Below are 25697 nucleotides of genomic sequence, written 5' to 3'. Positions count from 1 at the left end.
TTCAACATGTTTCACAGCTGTACCATCACTGACCAGCGCTATCACGATCTCTGAAGTGTAACAGTTCAGACAAGAATATAAAAGAAAACAGCTGCACGAAAGCATCAGTGCTGTCAGCGCGCACATGGCAAGAGTCTGTTTCAGAGAGTTACAGCTAATGTGAGGGAGAGAAATTTCTGCCTCCATTTTTTACTTTAAGAGTGATGGGAATGTACCAATAAATTTATTTCACACTTACCTTGTTTCCAGAAAATCCGACAAACTCCAGTAATCTCAGAATCCGTGCAGGAAACATGGACAATGTCTACAGAAGGAAATGCAACAGTTATGCAGTAACAGACTTGCTGCCTCTCAGCTACCAGCCACCTCCCACAACTTTTTTGAACGACTTTAACAGAAATATTTAATAGAGACCCTGTGTCTGCAGAATTCCTTGCACAGATATATTTATGCAGCACATGCTTAGTAACTTTACTTCTTGGATGTTTCAGAAATACTGGGAGTATACCGCACCGTACATATTTGTTCTTGTGCAGTAAATCTAACATCTGGGCACATGCCAGACTTGTGCAGAGTAATGCAAGCAAGGTACTTTCTGCAACCCATCACCTGAATAGCCACGTCATCCCTTGCCATCTCTGGTTCAACACCTCTCTGACATATCAGAACCGTCCTGTGCCATTTGATCACCTGCTTTCTGATCAGAACACAAGCAACAACAGTCAACAGTGGCCTGAGCACACATCAGGCCCCATTCACATACCCTGCCCCAGCCATCCAGTTAACAGCCAAGTCCCTGGTTGCTTCCTGAGTGTCAGTAATGGAACTCAATCAAGCACAGGCAACTGCCGCTGCTGTGCAAGGCTTCTCCTGGCCCGCCATTCCAGTGGGTCCTTTCTCATAAGACTGTTAACACCACCTTCTTCAAGCACCTCCCAAGCATTGGTCACTTGGCTAATGAACATCCTCACTGCAAGGTGCGCACAGGCACTCAGCATATTCTCAAAGAACGCGCCCTTGGCCCATGTCAGAGGAGATAATTTCTCGGTTCATGAACTCCTCATGAGGACGCGCACGTGGGTCTGCACACACAATGCAGTGTTGCCCACGTTGCGGGCGGTAGTCTCATCATTTCTAAAGTGTATTACCATCTGACGTTCTTAGAACAGAGACTGGGATGCTGCAAGTGTCAGAGCACATACCTCATTTTAACCATACGATTAGTAACACTGATGTTAGGTATTTAAGTTAAGAACATTTTCAGGAGGCTGCAGGACTTCAACTCAAGAGAAGAACTGTTGCTACATACCAGATTAAATGCTCCAACTCCAAGTTTTACACCTCCCTCAAAGTGAAGATGGTTTTCTCCTTTGACATAATGTGGAGACTGTATAAGACTGTCCAGCTCCCTGGAAAGGCACAAGATTCTGTTACGTTGACCATAAATAAAAGGATTAATTACAATTCAGGAAGAAAGTAACCCTATTACCTTGAACTATACAGTAGTTCAAAAAGGGTAATTTTGTCATCTCATTCAAGTGAACATCTACAACATCTTGTCAGTTTATCAACAATTCATTTCTGTCACATTACTATCAACTAGAAAAATATGAACGTCTAGAGATTAATTCCTGACAAACAGACATAGTCAATTTGCAACCACATTTTTGCCTGAAAATATCTCAAGAATGGCTGTTGGGAGTAACACCAACCACTAGGACTGCAAAAAGAGATGATGAGGAAGTGCAGGAGAGTTAAATTTAAATTAGTAAATTTGATTTGTTTCACTAATCCCTGGGTTAAGTATTCCCTGTTTGTACATGTTCATTTAAAAGAACCTTTTGTTATATATAGGAAAAGACAATTGTAAGAAATATTTTTAAATGGGCAGGTATATACCAAAAATTACTTTTCACTTATTTTTCTAACTTCACAGCTCTCGACTTTGTAGTGTCCCTTTATTTCCCTGTGTAATCCAGCTGGATTTGAACCTGTTTTGTCTCCAAGCTTTCTATCGCTACCTGTTTTTCTCATTACTGTTTCTATAGCTATGTGTTTTTCACACTATTGTTGATTCTTAACTACTAGGAGAAGAAAAACACTGTTTCAATGGCAGTCACATATTTGTGTTCAGGCCATGATATTTTTATCTGCTGGTTGTTGCCAAGAGGTAATCATTGTAACTGCAGTCTTTACAATGGACCTGCATTTAGAGTCACCTTCCACCCACACAAATATGGACAATGCCATCTCTCCCCCTTTCAGTATACTTCTGGAGAACCTGGACTGGATGCTGGTTTGGGTCTGCTAGCTCGTAACCTTTTTGTGGCTGTTTTGAGTCCAAATTTGAAGCCCTAAAATAAAATATGATGCATATCTAGCTTTCACTTTTTAAAATCATTCATGTAAGCCTGTACTATCGTGAAAGTTTTCTGATACTTTTTATTCACTGACAATAAGCAAATGGTTAATTCTGAACTATTGTTTTATTTCATTCCATATTTTTTACAGTGTATAGTAACCTTTGCTGCCTGAGAGTTATAAAAATTGTATCTTTCTAACATTTACTTGTCCTTTCAGGGTGGTTGTTGCTGCAGATTATCAAACAGTACTGCTGACAGTGAGGAAAGATGGCTCTTTATATCAGAAACTACGTGGTAAAAATACTGATCAGTCAAAGCAAGTAAAGTCTCATTGTCATTTTGCATTGGTTTTTCGATAGCCTGTTGCACCACTCTCTCAGCAAAACTGCAATTATTTCTTCCCATATCAAAGGCACAGTACAAATATCGAAACTGCCAGACTCACATACAAATTTCTCTGTGTTAAAACACACATCTTGGTAATATGTGCAGGGTGTTATTAGCATGCTTTTGCAGACCACTGAAGAGCTACTACATTTGTAACACTTACATCTGTACACGTACCAGAGCTGATCTTAATTTACTGAGGCACAACTGAGTGTGCTTCCAGTGGTGTACATTTTAACGTAATTTCTAGAATTTACTACTTCACTTCAAAACCTTTTGCACATGTTCAAAGTAGCTCTCCATAACTTCCTGGATGAATAGAAATCTGCTTAAGCAGATGGTTTTGGCTTATAGACACTAAGTAATGGGCATATTGTTGAGTTCAGATAAGCAGCTTTGCTTATCATTTTCAACAGCATGCACCTTCTCCTTAGAGCAGAACAACTGCCACACCTAACCACATTAAAAGTTCAGCTAGCCAAACATTTCACTCAGACAGTGGCAGATGCTTGGAAAAGTATCCTCTAGGAATTGACTGTTCAGGGACTTCATGATGAGGAGAGACTGCATCTGGTCTACTATGTTAACTCGACCCCATAAACCTATTTCCTGTAATCCTGTTTCATCTTTGTTTGAAGCCATTTATACGTTCCATTGCAAGCTCTTCAGTTTATTATCTCTTAATTTCACTTTATTTCTATGCATTTTTTATGGAATTACTTGTGTTTCAGTGACTAGTTTAGAATGTTCCAAAAAGCTGCAATCAGAACTATAAAGAAATGCCATTTCATATCCCTAATGACTGCAAGACCTCCAAGCTGAGCTATGCAGACACAAAATGCAGACCACTAAATCATGTTATTTTTTTACAGATAATTTCAAGGATATAGTATTTCAAGCAGGTTAACAGGGTTAGGGTCCACTATCTTTACAATCCAAATCAACCATACTGTCAGTGTTCTTGTCACACAAAGGAGGAATTTGTGTGGGCTGAGAAAGGCTATAGACAGGAGGCCCATAATAAAGGCTGCAATAAAGACACCAGGAACTAATTTGTGAATTGGACAACTCAACCAGCAGCACTTTTACTGTAAGAGTATGCTTAGCACATCACTGCTCTGACTTACCTGTATGTTTGGTAACTGTTTCGGACTTTGATGCCTCCTTTTATGAAGCTAACCATATTCTCATCCTGTTAGAAAGGAAACACATTAGCAGTGTGAATTTATAAGCATTATAAAGAGCTGTTGTGTTCCTGAAATGAATATATGCCTTGAACATAACCATCGTGACAATATGTTTCTGAGAAACAATACCTGGATTTAGGATTTCCTTTCTATATTGAAGTATTTTTACTCAATTCAGACTTTATTTTGATGCCTTCTGTGATTAGTTTAGGCCTTGTGACCTTTGGACCATCTGAATTTGCATTAATGGGGACAAAGCTAGTAACATTAATGGGGTCTGAGCTAATGAATGGCACCTAAGGTTTCAAAAATAGCTTTCTCTTATTTGTCCTTCAACACAGTTAAGATCTGAACGTCTCCTGGCTCAGCACCAGAGACAAGTAACTGTCCTTGGGAGTCTACAGAATATAGTTTCATGTCCTAAAAAGGAAGCAGGGTAAAGTTATGCAGGGTATGCTCTTTCTGGTCTGAATATCCAAGTAGCTATGAGATCCATACAAGTAATGACAACACGTTACACTAAAAGCTGGAACGAATTGAGAACTTAGAGCAAAGTGTATCTGGGGGACCATTAGTTTACAGTTATAGGCCAAAGAGCGAACCTGCTGGTGACAGTTTCTTCCCTCACTCATCCTATACACTCTGTCATTCTGGTTTGTTTTGTATCTGCTATTACTTTGGGAAAGGAAGACTACGTGTGTTCTGGTAGATGATTTTTTTGTGACGGTATTTTAAGAGACTGTATGAAGCATTATGGAGAAAAATAGCATAGATTAGATGAACATTTGTTTGTTTTACTGCTGTTGTTAATGAAACAGGGCCCAATTGTGCTCACTGAGACAGAACCTGCCTCAAAGAGCTTTCCACCCTCCTGTAAGTAAGTCAGGAAGATAACTCAAGCCAATCAAAGATATAGTTCAACTTCTTCCAGACTTCGATTTAAGATAAGAAGCCTTATGGCCTGAACTGAAGGGCAGGGGCTTACTCCTGCAGCCTGCAACACGAGCGCTAGCCTGTGTGCTTTACAGTCATCCTCAAACAACATTATCGAGAGTGATAACTGAGGACAGAAACGATGCACCAGAAATGAGCATGATATTCCCCATGACATATCCCCAGAGACTTGAATCCAAATCACACACAAACAAAATAGTCAAAAAAGAATGTGATCCTGGTTTTCTTTGTTCTGTAGAAAAAGAGATCGTTTTTTAATTAGCAACTCGGGGGTGGGGCAGTAAAGCAGCCTAACCATATGCAAAGGTTCAGTTATATTTTCCTTTGAATCAAAAATGGAAATAGGAAAGAAGATGGTTTTAAAATGTTTAAATTCAGAATACTCATGATACGAACAGCAGAGATAACCAAATGACAATAGTCCAGTCCTCAAAAAAAAAAATCCTGAAACTAATTTCTACGTGTTTTCACCTGGATTTGGTCATTTACATTAAGCATCAAAACTAACCCATTTCAATAGCTGTTGGAACCAAGTGACTTTGATTCCTAAAACCAGTTCACGTGTTCATGAAAAATTAAACACAGAATGGAAGAGGAATTAAATAGACAGACATTCTTTATGCAGAAATTATTTTCTTACTCTTAAATCTCTCTCAGGTATCTATAAACATTTTAAAACCAGAGAGATGTGAAAACAGTGTTTATAACCAAGAGACACTGCATTAAAACACACCTTTCTTACAGGCGCAATGGAGAAGTTCTGAAAACCCTCACTTCCACAGCTTCAGATACCACCCAAGTGTCCCCAGTGCTAGAGGTTACTCAGCCCAAAGGATCTCGAAGGAATATGGAAATAGGTAGCTACACCTTGGCCATTTCAAAGTCTATCGTCTTACCATAAAGTCACCATCATCAGCACTCTAAAAATTTTCAGAGAAAACTACTCTGAACTCCGGCTTTCCATGAAGGAATAGTTTTTAGCAGAGGAGCGTGGCAGATGGCTGAAAAAGGTTACATGGTTGTCTCTGTTCAGCTTGTATCCAGGGCTAAACTACAGGAGTTGCTCTATCACCCAGTGACCCCTCCCCAACTGAGTAGGGGGATCTGGAGAAGGAGAGGAGACCCATGGTTCAGAATGAAAATGGATTTAATGAAACAGCCAAACTAATACCACATGTCCATGTAATGCTGACAAAGTTATATTCAGCCCAGCAAACATACGATGGTCACAATAAACACGAAAGCAGTCCTCAGGAGCAGGAAGAGGAGCAGGGTCAGGGTCACGAGGAGCCCAAGCAGGAGCTCCCCTTCTCCTCTGCAAACTTCCCCCTCTATACTGAGCATGATGGGTTTATGGTCTGGGATACGCCTGTAGCCAGCTCTGGTCAGCTGCCCTGGCTGACTCGATACTGCCAATGGCCTGCAGACCATGGTAGACCTCTGATTCATCCCAGCAAACCCAGGACAATGATTCCTAAACCACCAAAATCAGAGGTAGACCTCTGATTCATCCCAGCAAACCCAGGACAATGATTCCTAAACCACCAAAATCAGAGGTAGACCTCTGATTCATCCCAGCAAACCCAGGACAATGATTCCTAAACCACCAAAATCAGAGGTAGACCTCTGATTCATCCCAGCAAACCCAGGACAATGATTCCTAAACCACCAAAATCAGAGGTAGACCTCTGATTCATCCCAGCAAACCCAGGACAATGATTCCTAAACCACCAAAAGCAACATAAATCAGAGCCCATCTGACAACTCCCAAACACTATTAAAATCATCACCTGCATTTCATTCTCTATCAGCACCTTTGGGCTAAGAAGCAGAAGCCTTTTGTGAATGTGACTTTTATTATCCCCTCTGCATAGATGAAGAAGTCTACTGTCATATTGCAAGTACAGCCAAATCCAGAAAAACCAGATATTTCAACTACAAGTTAAACTGCAAACTGAAAGCCAAATAAGTACTGCTAGCGTTGATCCATTGAACAAATCAAGTTTCATAGGTACAGGCAGATAGAATTCAAAGAAGAGGGAGAGGTCCCTCTTTTAAAGAAAGGCAGCACTGTTTAGCAAGAAGCATGTGTGGAGCATAACAGCTATGCAGACCAAAAGAGCTGCTGAAGAACAAACAAGTGAGAAAGAAGTCTTGGGAAAGCAAACACCAGACTGACTGAAACAAAAATCTCACTTGCATTCCAGCATAGCACAGCTTCAATGATGCTGTCTTTTTTTTAATCTGCTCTCCCAACAAACAGTATTTGAAAACTACGGCTTACTACAGTTACATTGCACACATCCAAAAGGGAGAGGAGCGTCAGAGGAGACTCAGTGCTATGTGTGTCGAGATAAGCATTGTTTGATAATCACAAGGAATAACAAAACATTCTACTGTCTCATCAGCAGGTGTTCCAGATAAAAAAAATCCAGATTTAATGCAGATGAAAGTCTTATACCATTAAATCAAACTAGGGTCTTCTACCATCTAATTAATTTTTAGAAAAGAAACCTGTATGTTGTGTACTTTTTTCCCCTACAAGCCATGCAGCAATCCATACCTGGAGAAATGTAAGTGCTGCTCTCTGAAGTAAACATTCAGCATAGCAAATTTCTGCATGGATTTCCTCTAGTATCAACAGAGGGGAGAAGAAAACAAATCAATCAGACAAGAATATAATTAAAAAACACTTAGCCCACTAATACAGGAATAAAATCACAAAGCTCAGACTGAGAAATATCTGTTCCAAATCTGCTGGAGTGTTCCAGGTCTACACTACCGACCTAACCCCAAACAGAAACGACACACAGTTACAGAAACTTTGCAGGAATTGCTCTGGTGCTTTTCAGGAATTCCTAGATCTAGAACCTTCCTAGGAATTTCAGTGTTTCTTTTTAAGTATTTCTTCACACACCGATTTTTTTAAATGCTGAGACAGCAATCAAAAAACAGTGATGTGGTGACACAGATATTTTGAAAATGCCAAGTCAGCAATTTTGTCAGAAAACTTGCTATCTGTAAAAACACACTGTGTGAACAATTCTAAACAATTCAAATTGCAGCAAAAAAAAAAAAAAGGAAAACCTTACGTGTTTAGAGATAATGTTACCTTCAGTAAAGTGTTCAAGGCTTTGTCTATGCACGAGGTTGTTGATAGAATCAGCTACTGTAGATTTCTTCCTAAATCTGCAGAAAAGTCAGTTTGGTCATTCTGACCAAGACAGAAGAGTATCTTTCAGCTGGCCACCCATACCGTCACTACCACACCTCCAGTGCTCACCAACCCGCCGTCATCTCACCACATAGACAAACCTCAGCAAATTCCACACAGAAGTCAGTCAGCAAGGTCCTCCTGGGTTCATTTTTTACCCATGGATGTGGAAATCCATCTTGATGGAGGAAGGGGATAAGGAGGCTTTCTGATTTACTTTGTGTTAAGTGTGTGTGTGCGCACGCATGTGTACAGAAGTGGAAGCACAGCTGACTCAAAGCAAGCCAGCTACAATACAACCATCACCAAAGGGGAAGATCTTGCAGTGCCTGTAAATGGCAAGTAACTTTCAGACATTGCAGAACCGGGGCTACAGACAGGACAAAAATCTAATTGACAAGAAAAATCAGATATTGCAGTAAACAGAAGTTTTCAAGACTAGATTGCTGAAAACCCTAAGTTATGTGGTGTGACCTCATAACCGACCCTCCTTTGAGCAGGAGGCTGGACTAGATGACGTCCCTTCCAATCTCACTTTTCCTATGATTTCTATGAAATTACATGTCTCTTTTGAACCTGTATGTCTTTCAAAACTTTCCAATGAAGGGACTATTTATTGACTGAGTTGCTCCACACTTACTTTTGACAGGTGGCTTGAGCTTCCTTCATTGTGTTTCCTGCATTCAGTATGTCCTGAGGATCAAATGTCATCATAGCTTGCATTTCCAGTATGGTGGCATAAGTCAATGCATGATACATACTATCTTTAGTTCTGAAAGAAAACACAAGATGCAAAGCACAGCTGATTTTATTATGTTTTTACTTCTAAAAAATAAATACAAATCCAATTCCAGAAACCTGATGGGAACAAGATCCAAATGAACTAGAAACCAAATCAAAGGACATGCGAAATAACCAATAAACACTAATAGACTGAGATTTGTAGAGGAAATGACGTCTCAATAACTGTGCTAAACTGTTCCTATTCCGAGCTGAGGAGAGGTATTTAACATACATAAAGCACAGGAATTAACCACGTGGATAACTATTTAGGGATAACAGAATCATGGGGGTTTCTTAATGGAGTATGTAATGAACAGTTACCACACATGATGCAAATCCAGATATTCTTCTAGTTTGGGACAGTTACTCAGGACAGACTCATGGATTAAGCAGCACAATACTACGACCACAGCCAAAGCAGAATTTTCTTTGAACAGATCTTCCCACCAGCAGCATTCCAGTCAACGACTACAGCTTTTTCCTCCTCTTCCCTTCTGCCAGCCTTCCACCCCAATCTATTGCCAGCATCCTTCCTCTGGCAGAAAGAAGGGTTTATATATTGCACCCATTTACAGCATTCATCCAGTACCTGTGTATGGTATAATCCTCTGCAAATGAATCAAAATATCTTCAGGCACAGAGGTTCAATAAAAATGACTTGGAAAATATGTTGAAGGGCAAGCTCAGATGAATTCCTGCCACAGAAACTCTCTGCAGACCTTGCTAATCCACCCCTGACAAATAGCATGACTTAGACAAACATTGCTAAAGAGCAACAATTGTTATTTCAATTGTTTGCACTTTAAGAATGGATCAGATAGCTCTACATGGCAAGCAATAGTCAAAAATACTTGCAGTCAAACAAGGATATCCTTACAAGAAAATCTCCACCCTCAGCACGCCTATTCTCAACAGGTGTACTTCAGGGGTTTGTTTCTCAAAACGTCATTTTCTCTTCCAAGGAGGAAGTGGTGTGCTGGCAGTGCCTTTGCTGCAAATAGGGCTAACGGGCTGCATTAAGAGTGTTGCTGCCAGCAGGTCGAGGGATGTCACCCTCCCCCTCTGCTCAGCATTGGGCGAGGCCACACCTGGAGTCCTGGGCTCCTCGCTAAATGGACAAGCTCGAGAAAGTCAAATGAAGGGCAATGAGGATGATTAAGGGACTGAAACATCTTTCCTATGAGGAAAAGCTGGAAAAGCCGGGACTGCTCTGCCTGGAGAAGAGAAAGTTCAGGGGGTTCCTATATAGAAATATCTGAAAGGGGAGATGCAACGAGGATGGAGCTAGGCTCTTTTCAGTGGTACCCAGTGACAGACCAGAGGCAACAGGCACAAAATAAAATGCAGGAGGTTTTGATCAAACATCAGGAAACATTTTTTTACTATCAGAGTGACTAAGCATGGGCTGTCCAGAGAGCTTGCAGAGTCTGTCTCTTTGGAGTGATTCAAAAGCTGTCTGGACATGGTCCTGGATAACCATGTCTAGGTGGTCCTGCTTGAGCATGGGACCTCCAGAAGTTCCTTCCAACCTCAACCACTCTGATTCAGTGGTTTTGTTCTAAGGGGAAAAGACAAACTTTAAAGACACCTCAATTAATTTAATTTCTCCCCTGGAAATACACTTGCTTCCCCAGGTTTTGATACCTGGATTATTTCAAGATAATTTCAAGGCTAACTTAAGAAAACCCTACATTAATCCATGATCTATCTAATAACCCACTGTGATGACTTGGATCCCTTTAAGTTTTCTAGCAATTCGTACATTATGATGCATTAATCCTTTTGGTTGATGGAGTAAAATACCCTTAAGTATCCTCAGGAGCCCCTGATGTTTGACTGGTGTTTTCCAGAGCCAAAAGTAACTTTGTCTACATCTAAAATAACCTCCTCTCAAAGACACAGTGCATCAAAAACCACCAAAGAAAAATTCAAGCAACAATACGATCCTGACTTTCTCTGTATATATATTTTGAGATCTAGGGATTAAAACTATACCTAGTGTTGGTGCAGACAGCTTTACACAGATACCTGGTGCTTTCCTTGACAACCTTCACGCTGACGACAAAGGGCTACTTTTTCCAGTACACGCAACACAGAGCAGACTCTACTGAAGGAATTTGCAGTGTAACTCTCTGAACTCCACTGCAGTCTGTCTTTCACTGCTGTCCTTAATTCCTAGTTGCCTTCACCATGTCCACAGGTTACCTAACAAGCTGCTGTAACCAACATCTAAACCAATCCTGTGTGCTCCAGACTATACTAACATCCATCTCATCTGTAACGTGAGAAGAACAGACAGATAACAGAGAAATTAGTTTAAAACCCAATGGAGTCAGGACAGCTCTTTCTTGGCCTACTACATCACAATTCTTTCAGTAGACTGATAAAGTAAAGTAGAAAAAAAATTTGACATACTATAAAATGCCAGCTTGTTCATTTAATTATTCAACCTCAGTGGGTACAGAGAAATGCATTTCATCATTTATCGATTTAAATAAAAATGTTATAAAGGTTCAAATTCAATTTTTAGCAATTTGATTTCAAATTCAAAGCAGATAAATATTAAATTCACTGCACTAAAAGCAAAAGTGATACTTTTCACACTTATATGGTGAACAGGGATTTCACTCTCCAGTAATTTGCTTCTGATACCAATTCACCTCTTCCCTAAACAATGGTTCAATCTATTTTGCTTCTAGTATTTAAAAGAGATAATAATTCATGTTTACCATTAGTCAACTGGTATTTATCAACACTCAAATTTAGTCTTTTATTTTTTTCAGGGGCTGGGAGGTGGGTAGAAATGCAACCAGATGTAGCAGTTAGTTGTTTCCTTAGTATAAATAGCACAGATAATAGCACAAATCCTGGCATATTGCCAGAAGTTTTAAGGACTGCATTTTATATGGATGGATACAGAATGAAACTCGATAGTTTTTTTTTTTCTTCTTCGATTCCCCAGCAGAGTTTTGCTTAGGACGCTGTTGGAAAGAACATGCTTTTATGACATAAATACAACTAACATTTTGATTAATGACTTCTCCCACTGGAGAAGTTGGTAGTTGGTATCAAATGCTGAATAAGAGGATTATAAATAATATCTTTAGGCGTGTATGGAGTTACTCCACATGCCTGTTCTCCAACCACAGTGCAATCATCATCATCTTGTAGCACTGTCCTTTCTCCAAAGCTGTTGGAGAACGCTTTTACTCCTGCTTGGAAACAAGTACCTAAGTGAGGATGGTGACAGCTCTGCCCTCCAGCTGAAGTATGAAAATCAAAAAGCTTGCCTTGGTTTGACCTCAGGATTAACCCAGGAGCTAGTAATTTTTGTAAAAAAACACAGTGCCCAAAATCATTTCATGGATCCTTTTACAATAACCCATCAGACAGGACACACATCAGGAGGTTACGTAAACCCCAGATTCAAGTCTATGCCCTGGTTTAGTATCAAGATGCTTCTACCAAGTGTAACAAATCCAACAGCACAGAGTGAGAAAGACACCCCACAGACCAGCCAACAGTCTGCTCATCCAGGCACGCGCAAGAGTGAGAAATCAGGGTCCAAATCAAAAATGCATCAAGAGAATATGACCATGTGACCTGAAGTCTTTCCTCATCTTTGACCACAAGTTCCACTCAACGTTCAAAAAACCCTCTAGACCCACTGCATGGGCTTACATACTCACTGTCTGTTTTGATGAATCTATATTTTCCAATAAAAACCTGTTTCCTATGAAAACTGCCCACCAGCATTAAGTTTAAAACTAGAAAAAGACCATTCTAATCAGCCACCAGCCTGGTTCCGTAGTTACCACAAGCCACCAGAACACCTAAGCCACGTCTGGTCTAAACCAAAACACTGCCGTTCAGCAACAGAATCCCTGAGCCTTTTTCATCTAGCCATTCTCCAAAATTCAGAATCTGTAAAGATCTTCCAGCTAGGAGGTGAAGCCAACAATTAAGTCAGGTTTTGGCAGCAATGTATTTAGCTACAAAGACTATAAAGTTGTGTTCTTCCAGACTCCAAACATAAAAAGACAAAAAAAACCCTAAAAATAATGACCTTCATGTTCTTGAAAGTTTTTACAATAAACAGCAAATTCGAGCTTTCTGCAGAGCTGTGCACCATCTTTACCCAAACACTGTCTCGAGCTTCACTCTACCTCCATGTGCTTCCCTGTTCACTGCTCTCAATTTGACAATCACACACCATCTTTGTTAGATCAGATCCCAGAGAAAGCTCCTCCACTCCACTAACATCATCATGTTTGCTTTTGTTCTACAAGGGCAAGAACATTTCACCATACCATGAAGACAGCCATTACAAAACGCTTCCACTCCTTAGTGACCTCTCTAAGCTTTTTAAAGATCAGAACATAATGTTTAATATTGTAAATTGGGCTTATATTAAAAATTCCAGTGATAGTAAACAGGTAGCACAGAACTACACTATTCCAAAATCAGTTTCACAAGTAACTAACAGAGTAGTAACACAATCTCTTCACCCCTACGTGAGACATTCCCACATCAGAGGACTGAACTTACCTTTCAAACACAGTCATTCTAGAATTAATATTCCATCAAACACCACCAAATGTTTTTTGGAGACTATTTTCAGAATAAAGTCAACTGCCCAGAATGAATCGTTCTCATACTGTTCTTGGAATACTGTAATCATCAGCACAGATGTGTTATAGCTCATCCAGTGATCCAGATTACTCTGTGTCACGTTATCTTTATTATTTACCGTTCTCCCAAGTGATTTGACATCAGCAAACTATCAGGTGATTATGTCATGTTTTTCTTTGGGATAATTATTAAAATATTGAACATATGTCTTAGAGAAGGGAACATCTCACCAGAATCAACTCTTTACTTTACAATTATCTGTTTGCAGTTACATGAGGGCTAAAATCTAGTTAGCATTTAATCCATTTACTGTATATATCGTCTGGCTGAGAAGGAAGGTGAGATGTTTTTCCCCACGCCGGTGACTAGACAGTTCCAGTGTTACTCATTGTCACAGTTAACAGGTTACATATTGAAAAATCGCTGTCGTGTTTGGTAACCAAATCTAAGGAATTTCTTAAAAGTTCTTGGACTTAGTGTGAATACTCCACTGCCCTGGGTTTGCTGGGACAGAATCCTAGGTCTACCATGGTCCGCAGGCCATTGGCAGTATCGAGTCAGCCAGGGCAGCTGACCAGAGCTGGCTACACGTGTATCCCAGACCATAAACCTCACATTCAGTATAAGGAGGGGCTCCTGCTGACCTCTCCTCTTTTCCTGCTCCTGAGGATGGCTTTCCCGTTTATTGTGACCATCGTACGTTTGCTGGGCTGAGTATAACTTTGTATACTTTATGGTAGATTGATATTAGTTTGGCTGTTTAACTAAATCTGTTTTCATTCCAGCCTGTGGGTTTCCCCTCCTTTTCCCAATTTCCCTTCTCAGATGAGGGTGACACAGCAACTGCTATAGCTTAGCCCCAGGCTAAACATAGACATCCATATAAAAGATTAATTTAATTAAATTTACTGCAGAAAGCACAAGATAACTATCATACAATTATTGTTAATGATAATAAAGAAAACTGACCTTAAAACCAAAAAGGTTGCTGAGGAAACAAGACAAGTTATGTAACATAAAGCAAAATTGCCAGTTGAATTTTTTTATGAAACAAGATCTCTTCTTTATGATGAATTTGCTTTTCTAACAGGAAAAAAAGAGAGCTTTACCTCAACACAAGTCTAGACACCATCCTCAGATATTTATTTTTAAGCTGCTAGGAAAGATCTTCCGATTTAAACTTTCATACGTTGCCAAATCTGCTCTCACTTACACATGGAACAAATCAGTTGAAAATACACTTACTGTGGAAGACAACTGTGAGTAATTTAGTGAATCTGCAATAATGTAATACAGAGCAGAGTACGTCCTCCAACATAAACAGTGAAGCTGCAAAATCTACGAGATGAAATTCTTTACAAGCATGTAAAAACTGAAAAGTATTTCTTAAAACAGAGATAGTATATTTATGGGCTGTGAAAACCAATTTCAAATCTCAACATGCTAAGAGGTGACAGTGAGGAACTGATGACTCCTAAAGAAAACACTCAGTATTACCACATATGCCCACTCTACAAGCTCTTGTCATTCCTTAAAGAGATGGAGGATGCCCATAACAGATACAATCTGTGCGGAAACTTAGCATCCTGTTTTTGCATTACACTCACAAAGACCCTAAGTCTGTATTTTCCTCACTGCCAAAGGCAACAGGAATAAGGTCCTCCTCATAACAACAGGCTAACATGAAAAATCAGTTTCAAAAATGTTTTTGTACTGTGAAATACAGTCAGGTACAAAAACAGAGTATCAGCTCATGAAATACGTTCCTCAGGGCCCAACAAAAAATGAAGGAAAACCATATGCAACAGAAGAAAAATTGATTTCCATAAAAAAAAGATTCCAGAGCCTCACATACTTTTGCAGTGTTTCGGAAACCCCCTTCAATAAAATACCTCCTATTTCATGCTAAGCACTGAGTAAGCATTTCCAGATGGAAAGCCCCCACAGGGGCTTTACTGTCAGAATCTAATGAAAACACAGTTATTCTTCGTACCATTTTTTTCTGATGATATATAAACACAAAACAACACTGCTGCGAATAAAACCAGTATTATTACTATTAATACATCTGAGCCTACAATTTCTCACTAATGCCTTTCACAGAGTGTACTTACATGGCTAATCTACAGATTCTGGTATCAAAGGCTGGGGCTGATACCTCAGCAAAGCAGATATGTAGTATTCTCTATCATTACCCCTGATGCATATCAAACACACCCTACTGCATTACCTAGGAAGTTTACTTGTTTCCTATTCCAATGGCCTGAAAGAAGGTGTGATATAATTTACTGATAGCTCAAAAATAAATGGAGCAAATTGGGGGGGAAAAACATGAATTATCCACAGACTTCACCAAGCGAAGAGCACAGGTAACTTCAGGACAGAGTATGAAAAAAAAAACCAAACCACACATTGTAAAGATGCAACAATTTCTAGAAGCTATTATATGACCTCATTGCTTGCAGGTGAGCCACTCATTACATGCTGCTCTGCAATGTAACGAGGAAAAAGAGTGCATGATCACAACACTGAACAGCAAAATAAGCTGTGAGAAAGTTTCTGCCAGTGGTTATTAAAAAACAACATCAAAAAAGAATTGACACCTAAAGTAATGCGTCTCAAACCTGGCAATTCATGGTCAGTTGCTCATTTAGATACAGAACTAAAAATTCTCAAATTATCACAGTATGCAAAAAAATACAGGAAAGGAAGAAAAAGTGTCAGAACTCACTTTGCCTGTAAAGAAGCCAAAGCATCCGGGAACTTGTTGTTAAGAAATAAATCCAGAGCTGCCATACACTCACGCAATGCCACGTTGAGGTCTGATGTAGGTGACCTGCCAGAAGAAGAGATATTAAACTCAGCACATCTGTTCTCCTTCTACCCATGCACGACCGCTACATTTGAACCGCCCTTCTTTAGTTCCAGTCTTGTTCCCACATATAATTTACTATTCTATTTCTAGGGACCACAAAAAATCAAAGTGACTTCCATTATGTCTGTGGGTTTGTTCTGGTGGTTCAACTATGCTCTTACCCTGCGATGTGTGGAATGCAATTTAAGATTTGTACCTCCTGAAAATATGCTAAACTACACGTACTGTAAATAAGAACCTGGACTTGCTGAAGTTACCATGTGGGACGGTGGCAGTTTGATTAGCTCAGGTATCAGGAACACAGAAGCACTGGGTGACAAGGCACATCTGACTGCATGTAAGGCTGACAGATTACAGGGCAGTGACATTATGATTATGGTGTCACTGTAAAGATGAGACATTGCAAGCTGCATCAGATTACTATATTGACTGCTGCTGGAACATCTGCTTTGGTTCAGCTCATATTCAGTATGGCTTCTGACCAGGAGACCACCACAGACTTGAAGGTGGGTTTAAATTTCACATTGTGCGTGCTCCTGAGAACAGCACTGTCCCTAAGAAGTGCAACTGCACTCAAACAAAAACCCCTGCTGCTGCATCTCAAAGTCAGAAGATTCCCAGTGGCTTACTCTGGCTGGATTTTTCTCCATTCCAACACTCAGATGTCAGCCTGACCTATCACAAGTGTTCTCATCTGGTCTTTGGGTTAATGGCAACAGGATGATACAGACCAGCTGAACAAGTTTGGTCCAACTTCATCAACACCAGAACTGCTGGACAAAAAAATCCACAGCAGAAGCATAAAGACCTTGCACTAACAAAGTTAAGGTCACCTGGCCAATGTTTGGACAGTTGAAACATCTGCATCCAATGATCAAAGAGCTGTACTGCACCAATATGTTGTATACAAGTCTGTACAGAAAAAAGCTTTCCCAACAAAATACAAACAAATCCTCATTATGTTCCTGACTCCAAACAGCTCTAATCAATGTGATCTGTCTTACGACTTAGAAACTCTGTTACCTCCTTTAAAACTGGCACCACATAGCCTGCTGAAAAGAAACACAGAAAGCTAAGTTTTGGTATCCTCTTAAGGAAAGGACAGGGAAGCACAGAACAGACAGATAGCATCAGTAATAACCACTGACTGCAGCAGTGGTTTGGTTTTGTTTTTAAGAGTAATGGCTGCAAACAATAAAAAAAGAAATAATCATACAGGTGAAAAATAGGAATATAAATTTGAGAGAAGCATTAACACAACACAGTTTACGGTGGCTGTTGTCATCACGCTTCAGATACACTGCACATCCTTCTGCACCCAAGAGACTCTCCAGGTGCTTTGCAAACATCCGTCAGTCTCATCCAATATGCAGTATCATGTCCGCCTAACTATTCTGAGCCTTACTTACTGTAATAATTAAAACTTTGCCAATTATTGTTTCCATGTGTTACAATTCTTACCTGCCTTTTTTACACCTGTGTCCCTGAACCAAAAAGCATATTTTAGACTATATAAAACATATTCTCATCTGTTTTAAAATATTTAGACTAGTAACATTTTACCTGGGGGGTTTTGATTGTTTATTTCTCATCATGCAGGAGAGCTACTTCAATTCAATACAAATAAACCTTTTCAAAGTATTCCTTTGAAACGGAAAGACAAACGGAATGACAAAGAAAAAAACCACTGCTGAAGCTCAAGCACAAATAAGATATAACAATCACTTGACATCTTTTCTGGAATAAGACGTATTAACAGAGTGCCACCCCCAGCAGCAGCCAAAATACAAGCTACACACTTCCCTTATGCTCCCAGGAAACCTGACATCTGATGTAGCTCCCAAGTAAAGAGTTTAAGACCTGAACACAATACACTCCTTACACAAATGCCACAAACCATCATTTGTTGCTGTTAACCATAGGGAAGGAATACTTTGAACTAGAGAGTGCTAAGCATTTTAGCAAACTGATTAGTCATGCTTCAGTGGGCTGCAGATCCTCTTCTGCTTTCAACAGCAAGATCAAAACTGCCTCTCAGCCAAATGGAAAACGTTGTGCGCTACTACTTACCTTCCTGCTAAATCCCTTGTGTCTTCTGACATAGTCATTTGTTTGCCCACTCAGCACTTAGGCACGAACATCCAGCAGCAGCAGCAGCACTCGGTGCTACTTAACCAGCCGTGAGTGACAGTCACACTGCGAGCCCAGGGCAGGGCAGCGCCTGCCTGCCTGCCATACCCTCCGCTCTGATTGGTCTCTATGGATGATATGATGAGAGTTACGAGCATCGCTAGTCCACGTACAACACACTACAAATGAGCAATCTGGAAGCCAGTCCACGATGCATGAAGTTTATACATCACTGGATGCTACTAACGTAGGAGGTGCTGGCAGCTGCCAGCATATGTTTGATGTGCAGAGCTGTCTGAAATTAGTGGCAGCGTCAGCTATCTTTCATTCAGTATAAACTAGGCAGAAGTCAAATAACCCCCGTAATTACAGATCTGAAGCAACTCAAATTACTGCATGTGGCACTAGACTGCATCGGAAACCTATGAACCAGAACGGAAGTCAAATGAGGGAGCCTGACATGCAGGAGAATTGAGGTGTTAATTGTGGCTAATGTGACAGACAGACAAGTGAGAGAGACAACAGAGCACTTCATCCCAGCAAGGACTCTCTGCAAAACAGGCTTCAATCCAGCAGCCAAACTGCTGCTTTTTACAGGTTCCTGTAACTTTGGGAGGTAGTGAGACTTTACATGTTCTTTGTAAAAATGTCTCTTTAATGCCATGCAAAACGAGGCAAGTTGGTACAAACGATTTAACCAGTGGAGTGAGCTCGTCTGGCTGATTTTGCCTAAGATAAAATAGTGTATGCTCCCAAACTGCTTTGCTGGTTCCTCAGCAGTACTGGTCCTGTACCGAAGAAGGGCAGCTGCAAGCAACAAAAGAAGTCATCTCTCTCAATATGACAGCTGGACTGTAGAAGTTGATCAGCTGTGAGCTACTTATCTAAGCTAGTTTCTCCAAGAGCATCTAACGTTAAAAGTTTTGAGTGTCTTTTCTCCTATATGTGGTCTTATTTGTCAGATGACACAAAGCACTACCAGTAATGAAGACATCAGCTGCTGAAGAAAGACCCAAAAATGACGACCGAGCAAAGGATAATTTCAGGAAGACAATTTGGAGACATTAAACCTCTTGCTGTTTTTATGACATCCTGTACAGGAAAAGCCTGGGCTGCATTTGGTATAAAAATTACTGTAGTAGCTCCACAGGCTTCCCTGTTAATGGCCGCATTACATGCTCATAACAGCACTATGTACCTGTGCCACAGCAGGAGGTAAAAGACATTACTGGGTTTTCTTCCCCAGTTGGGAATAACTACAGGTTGCAACTTAAAATTAACCAGGGTGCTTCCACGGCACCATCATGAGCTGCTCTGAAAAGATTATTCATTATTTTCACAAGCTGTTTATACTGTTTCTAATTGATACTGTATTTCTCTAAATGGTCTTTATAAAGTTCTGTATGGTGAAGGCTCTGGCTGTTTCTGCCACATTCTTCAAGACTTGAGTTGGCACGTTTCTATTTCAATACCACTTCTCTGGAGACAGTTATACACTCAGACAACCTTCGGCATACAACCCCTCTTTCCCCACGTGCATTGACATTTTCTTTTAACAACAACAAAAAAACCTCCCAAATCTAAAAAATTAAGATCTGAAATATTTCCAAATTTAGGCCACCTCCCTCTTGGTTTTAGAAGCTTTTCCTTTTTTTTTTTTTCTTTTTGGTGGCAGGTCTTGCAAGAACAGCCATATGGTTCTCACTGTAGTTTTATTATTTATGAAATTATCGTTTTCTGCCCCAGGGACCGTGACTGGGGGTGCTTCCAAATCATAATTACAGTATATCCTGTGACTTCTGGTAAGACCTTATTCCACTGCATCCCCACTCTCTCACCTTTACAAAGAGGTTTAGAAAGGGTTGCTTCTAGCCACATAGTCAGAAAAAAAGTAATTTCTTAAACAACCTCTTTACAGAGCACGAAATGGAACAGAAAAGAGATTAGTCTCACACGCCCAACACAGCTTCATTTTTTCCAAAGAGGAAGCAGTAGTAAAACCATAATTGCTCCCTACAAGCACTGTGCCGCTCAGGCTAACAAAGCTTCATCAGTGCTTCACTGCAACCACTCACAGATGTGAGAAGCATCCCAGAGCCCATTTCAAAGGTCTGCGTTTCAGTTCTTAACAAAAAGAAACATCTGAAGACATCTCCAACATATGAATACAACTTGGCTTGCTGATAGGCAGGCCACCAAGTGCAATAGGTACTGTTGCTGACAACTGGGTGTCCTTCTCATTGCATATCTTCAAAAATATCACCACCGAATATAAAATTCGGGCCATGCCACCACTTTCTGTTCTCATAATGCTGGATAATCAGAGTGACGTCACGAGATACCAGGATACACCTGGAGTTACTTTCTTTAGCCTTTCCAGGTTCGCCAGGTCACTCCTAAATCGAGGACTACTACCTTTCTAAATGGATGACTGCTTTGAGCAGTACTGCGTTACAAATGTTCTGAACCTGAAAATCTCTACACTCAAAGAAAACAAAAAGCACATCACTTGGGAAGAATTCTGTTTCTCTTTTTCAAACATTTCCAAAACCACATGAGATCAGAAATAATCTCAGTTGAGCAGCTCTCTCATTACCATGAAAAGGAGAACCAACATCTAGCTCTCACAATAATTTGTTACTATTCAGTTTTCAGACAATACAGAAATCTCTTCGTTATTTGAAAGCAAATAAGTTAATGCAAGAAAATTAATTCTACCATATCCTTTCCTGTTCTATGTGCCAAGCTAGTAATACCTCCTCATTTATCTTTCTATGTTCTTGAACACATTTTTAGGCTGTGACTAAGACTCCTTGGTGCTGCAGAAAAGCCATTACTTCTAACAACAAAGCAACGGGGAAGGTTGCAATACTCATGTTCTCCAAATATTCTGCAGACACAACAGTGATGCAATTCTGGAATTCAGGAGATCTTAGTTGGTATTTCAAGTTGTAAATGGAGTGTGACATAGTTTATTTCTGAGGTTAACTCAGCTCTCAAACCACCAAGCTGCTGGTGCCGCAGCAGTGTCAAAGGTCTTTGTTAAAAAGACGAGCTTTCAGCCCTTCTGTTTCAGAGGAGGCTCACAAAACAAAACAATGGGATGGGACAAGGCAGTCCAGGGAGCAGAGCAAAGTCCAGGGAATTGGTAGACCCGTGTTCTGCCCTCGGGTCCAGCGCTGTTTAACTTGCGCCAAGCAGGATCTAGGTTACGTTACATTCACTGTTCTCATCCTGTATTTGAACGGGCAAACAACGCAATAAATTCATTAAGATCGGTTTGTTCGGACAAATAAAAAGTGTTGGGGTGTTGGTGTCATCTTTGCAGTTTCCCTTCCGTGTTGTACTGCCATGACTGCTCACAGAGGGCTAAACACACCGTTGGGGGCGTTTACTCCCCGTTGGAACTGCCTGCATCAAACAAAGTGAAAAATAAAAATATATACACAACGCAGTCTGGCTAACTACAAATTACTAACCTAAGCATCCTTGAACTGCACTTATGGATGTACAAAGAAAAAATTAGCTCACACAGGGTCAAAATCCAAAGAAAACAAATACAGAAATTTACAGGATCACTGCAGTAAAGAGTAAATTTTCATGGTAAGTCAGTCTGTATTGATACTTAGCAGGTTTTAACAGCTTTTCTCTTTAAATTCCAACACCCTATCTTTGTCACTGGGAAGGACAGATATGATTCACCTAATGCCTTTAAGAGTCTTAAGGTCTTCTGACAACCTTACAATGCCCATTTGCTCTTTACTCACAGTCCTCTAACTTCTCACAGTTTTACTGCCTCTGGTCAACCTACACTTCTGACATAGTTCCTCTCGATTTTTAAAGGCCTAATCCTGTGCATACTAAAACTAACCAAAAAATCAACCACAGCTGCACTAGGCTATTGTCTTGCACTGGTGTTGAGCTCATTTAGCAAAACAAACAGAAAAAGCATTAAACAAAAGGCAAGCTCACCTCTGCCACATTCATGGTAGGAAGCCAGACAAAATCAGTGAGATTTGGTTTTGTAAGGACTGCAACATCAAGGTAGAGGTTTGTATTATTTCTGAAATAAGATGTGGCGAGAATTCAGGGAGGGATGTTATGTAGTTTGTTTGGCTTCTGCATTACCTAGCAATAACAAAGGCTAACTCACAAAATAATCACAAAAGTGAAGCAAGATGCATAGGTAAAGTCTGGTTTGTACTTTATTTACACTGATTTACACTTCACTTATGTGACTTCAGTGTGGTGACGACCACGAAGGGAGGAAACACACATTTTGGCCCAAAAGCCATTTTCCTGCAGTACTTATCCGAGCTGAAATGTTTCTTGGTTTGATAGTTGGTTTTGTTTGGCTTGGAGTTTTTTTGCACTAAACCTATGCAAAGCATTTTCAAAATAAATTACTCCATGTTTTATTGCAACTTAGAAAAAACCCCATGCTTTTGTTTCAATTCCATTGCTGAACAGTACTTAAAACGCTCATAAAAAAATAGGAATGACACAAAACACTTTAACAAATAGGGGATTGTTCCTAGGGGATTGTTGCTTTCCCTTTAATCATTGCTTTACATGAAATTTCAGATTATGTTCCTCTGAGAGCTTCCAACAAACTGACTTTGTATTTCAGAAGTCATCTGCAAAGTATACTTCATGTTACTTTGACGAACAGCACCACTTTCCAATTAAATAAAAATTCAAGCACAGCACTTCAATATGCCTTTATAACTCTCTTGAACCTGCCTGTTGAATCAATACTCAAGAACAGAAGAAAGTACGAGTACCAAGTTTTCTTGGCAGTGTTTCTAAAGCCATTTTGAAGAGTTATTCTTAGGCACAACAGCTGCAATAAGCAGACAGTTATCACCTCTCCATTTCAAGAGTGCAAAAACAACTAAGCAAGTTACCTGAGGATTAAAAAAAAACAAAACAAAACCCCAAACAAAAAAAGCCCCCAAAACAAAAAACAAACCAAAACCCCCATACACACATTAAAAAAAAAAAAAAGCAAGGCTGATTTTGAACTGAGAATCAGAGCAGCCTGGGGTCATTCTGGGATTTTTTTTCCCGTTCTGACAGGAAACATGGATTGGTCACAAGTAAAAATGATGCAGATATAGTAAGATGTCATGAGCTCTGGATGACAATTTTAGTTAGAGCCAAAGAGAACGAACAATAAAACTACACGCAAGTTCAGCATGGCATTCTATTCGATTTACATTTGAGATTCAAGACACAAAGGCAAGTCTGTCCAAATGTCTGTCCATTCTAACATCCAGACTCTCTCCTGCCATTTGTTTTTCCACAAAAGAGGACTGACATTTTTATTGTCAAAGTGAAGACAAAAGCTGAAAATCTGCAAAATGGGAGGTCATTTTTCATCACCCCTACTCAAAAAATGTGGCATTTACTCTTCCGTTCCAACCAGTTCACTAAACCATCATGTCCTCCAATTATGAGCTAGTCATTTCAATCTATTCCCAAACGATAGCTGAAACCTAAGAAACCACCAGCTCAGCCCTGCAAAGATGCTGTCTAGGAGCTTCAACAGGGTTTTAAAATGTGAACTGCAAGAAGGAAATAGTAATAATTTTTCTGGAAAACAGAAAACTCCTAATACATGTTTTCAACCTTTTGTAGCAGTAACCAAAACATGTGAAGCACTTTTCACCCCAGCAGAACACTGGAATCTGACGGCTGGTTCCAGTAGATGGAGCTGCAGAAAGGCAATGAGGATCCGGCAAGTTCTCCAGCAGCTTCAGGGACACAGTCTGATTTCTGGGACAACCTGCCCCATGTAGCAAAACTCAGGAAACTCCTTCCTGCTTCTGAACGTTTTTGCAAACATTCTTCCCCACAGACAAAACTGTCTAAAGCGTTATGCAGCCATAATCTCTGCTGCTACTGTCAGTGCAAACAAAAGACCTGGCAGTCATTTCATTATGTCATTTTAAATCATTACTGCACACATATGGCCCAACCTCCCCATCCTGGAGAGTAAAAAAAATTTTAAAAATCTGTTACTCCATTAAAAAATTATCAAGACAGAACATGGCAACAAAATTGTATCAGGCTATTGCAGATACTAATGCACATGTCATTTGGGGTCGTTAGCAGGTCTAACACTCTGTATTTTTTTAATCCTACAGGACTTTGCTGCTTTGCCACTAGACCACCTACCTCCTCTCTCTGTAGTAACTGGTATTAATACAGATGCCACCAAAAGATGAGCTTTGTTCTGTAGTTTATACAATCTAAAATTCAGGAAACGTTTTCCATTTCCACGGTCTCTGCAAAGTCATGGGCTGTTGTTTGTCGTTTTCAACTTTAAAATATAGGGAAGGCATGCAGGCAAAGATAGAGCAAAACACCCCATGAAGAGCTGTGAATGGACCCCTTACCACTCTTCTAGGCAGAGAAAAGGTTTGCTGACCTCTCCAACAACTGCACTCTTAAAAATTTCTGCTCCTGCACAGTATAAAGCAGACTAATTCACAAGCCTTGTGTCCAATAGAAAATCCATAAAGAGGCCTTTAACACAGTCATGTCCAACACGCTGTCGTCACCAAGGCACAATGTTATTTGCTCACTTGATTCACCTTCTGAAGAAACAACTCCCTCACACGCACACAATGGAAGTTTATGTATTTTAGGGGCAGTGGGAGTGCACACGTGGAAAGGAGAAAGGGAAGTTATCCACCTGCAGCTTGTTCAGAAGGGTGAGCAGGAAGGCATTGAGTTACACCATCATTAATGTCAACTTTTCACCGCCAAGGTGTGCTGCAAGCTGTGCCAACAGGAGCTCCAGAAAAAGGACCTGGTCTTCCACGCTCTGCCACAGACACAACACTGCTTAAATAACGCTCTGAAGACCAAAGTTAATTTGCGTATAACTACTGTAGGACTGCAGCACGGGTATGTGATTAGCTTAAGCTCAGGCTTTTGTCGAAGCAAAAGAAGAAAGAAGCCCTAAAGTACAAAAAAACAGTTTCTGCCCCTTCAGCCGCTGTGTTCAGGTCGGTAAGCAGACGCACGCATGGACCAAGTCGTTTGCCCAAAGTTGTGTGTGCAGTTTGGTGGCAAAAGTGCACCCAAGGGCGGCTGGGTCCCTCCCTGGGCTGCACCTGGGCAGCACGGGCCCGGCGGTCCCGGCCTGCGCCGGGGGTGGACCG

At 40.3% G+C, this 25697-nt stretch overlaps 1 protein-coding gene across 1 annotated transcript; it reads right to left on the bottom strand.

Moving 5' to 3' along the window:
* Positions 1-238: 238 nt before the first annotated feature.
* On the bottom strand, positions 239-18683 carry LOC104500591 (tetratricopeptide repeat protein 39A-like; the record flags this gene model as incomplete). Its single annotated transcript, XM_010144257.1, has 8 exons — positions 18634-18683; positions 16252-16356; positions 8746-8877; positions 8004-8080; positions 7455-7522; positions 3878-3942; positions 1310-1409; positions 239-304 (listed from the first exon to the last, which is right to left on the bottom strand). Coding segments are annotated over exons 1-8 (663 nt in total), but the record flags the coding sequence as incomplete, so codon positions are not given.
* Positions 18684-25697: the final 7014 nt, after the last annotated feature.

The sequence above is a fragment of the Buceros rhinoceros genome, unplaced genomic scaffold (assembly GCF_000710305.1).
Source record: "Buceros rhinoceros silvestris isolate BGI_N320 unplaced genomic scaffold, ASM71030v1 scaffold36119, whole genome shotgun sequence".
Taxonomy (NCBI): Eukaryota; Metazoa; Chordata; class Aves; order Bucerotiformes; family Bucerotidae; genus Buceros; species Buceros rhinoceros.
This window is presented reverse-complemented; position numbering and strand designations above follow the sequence as displayed.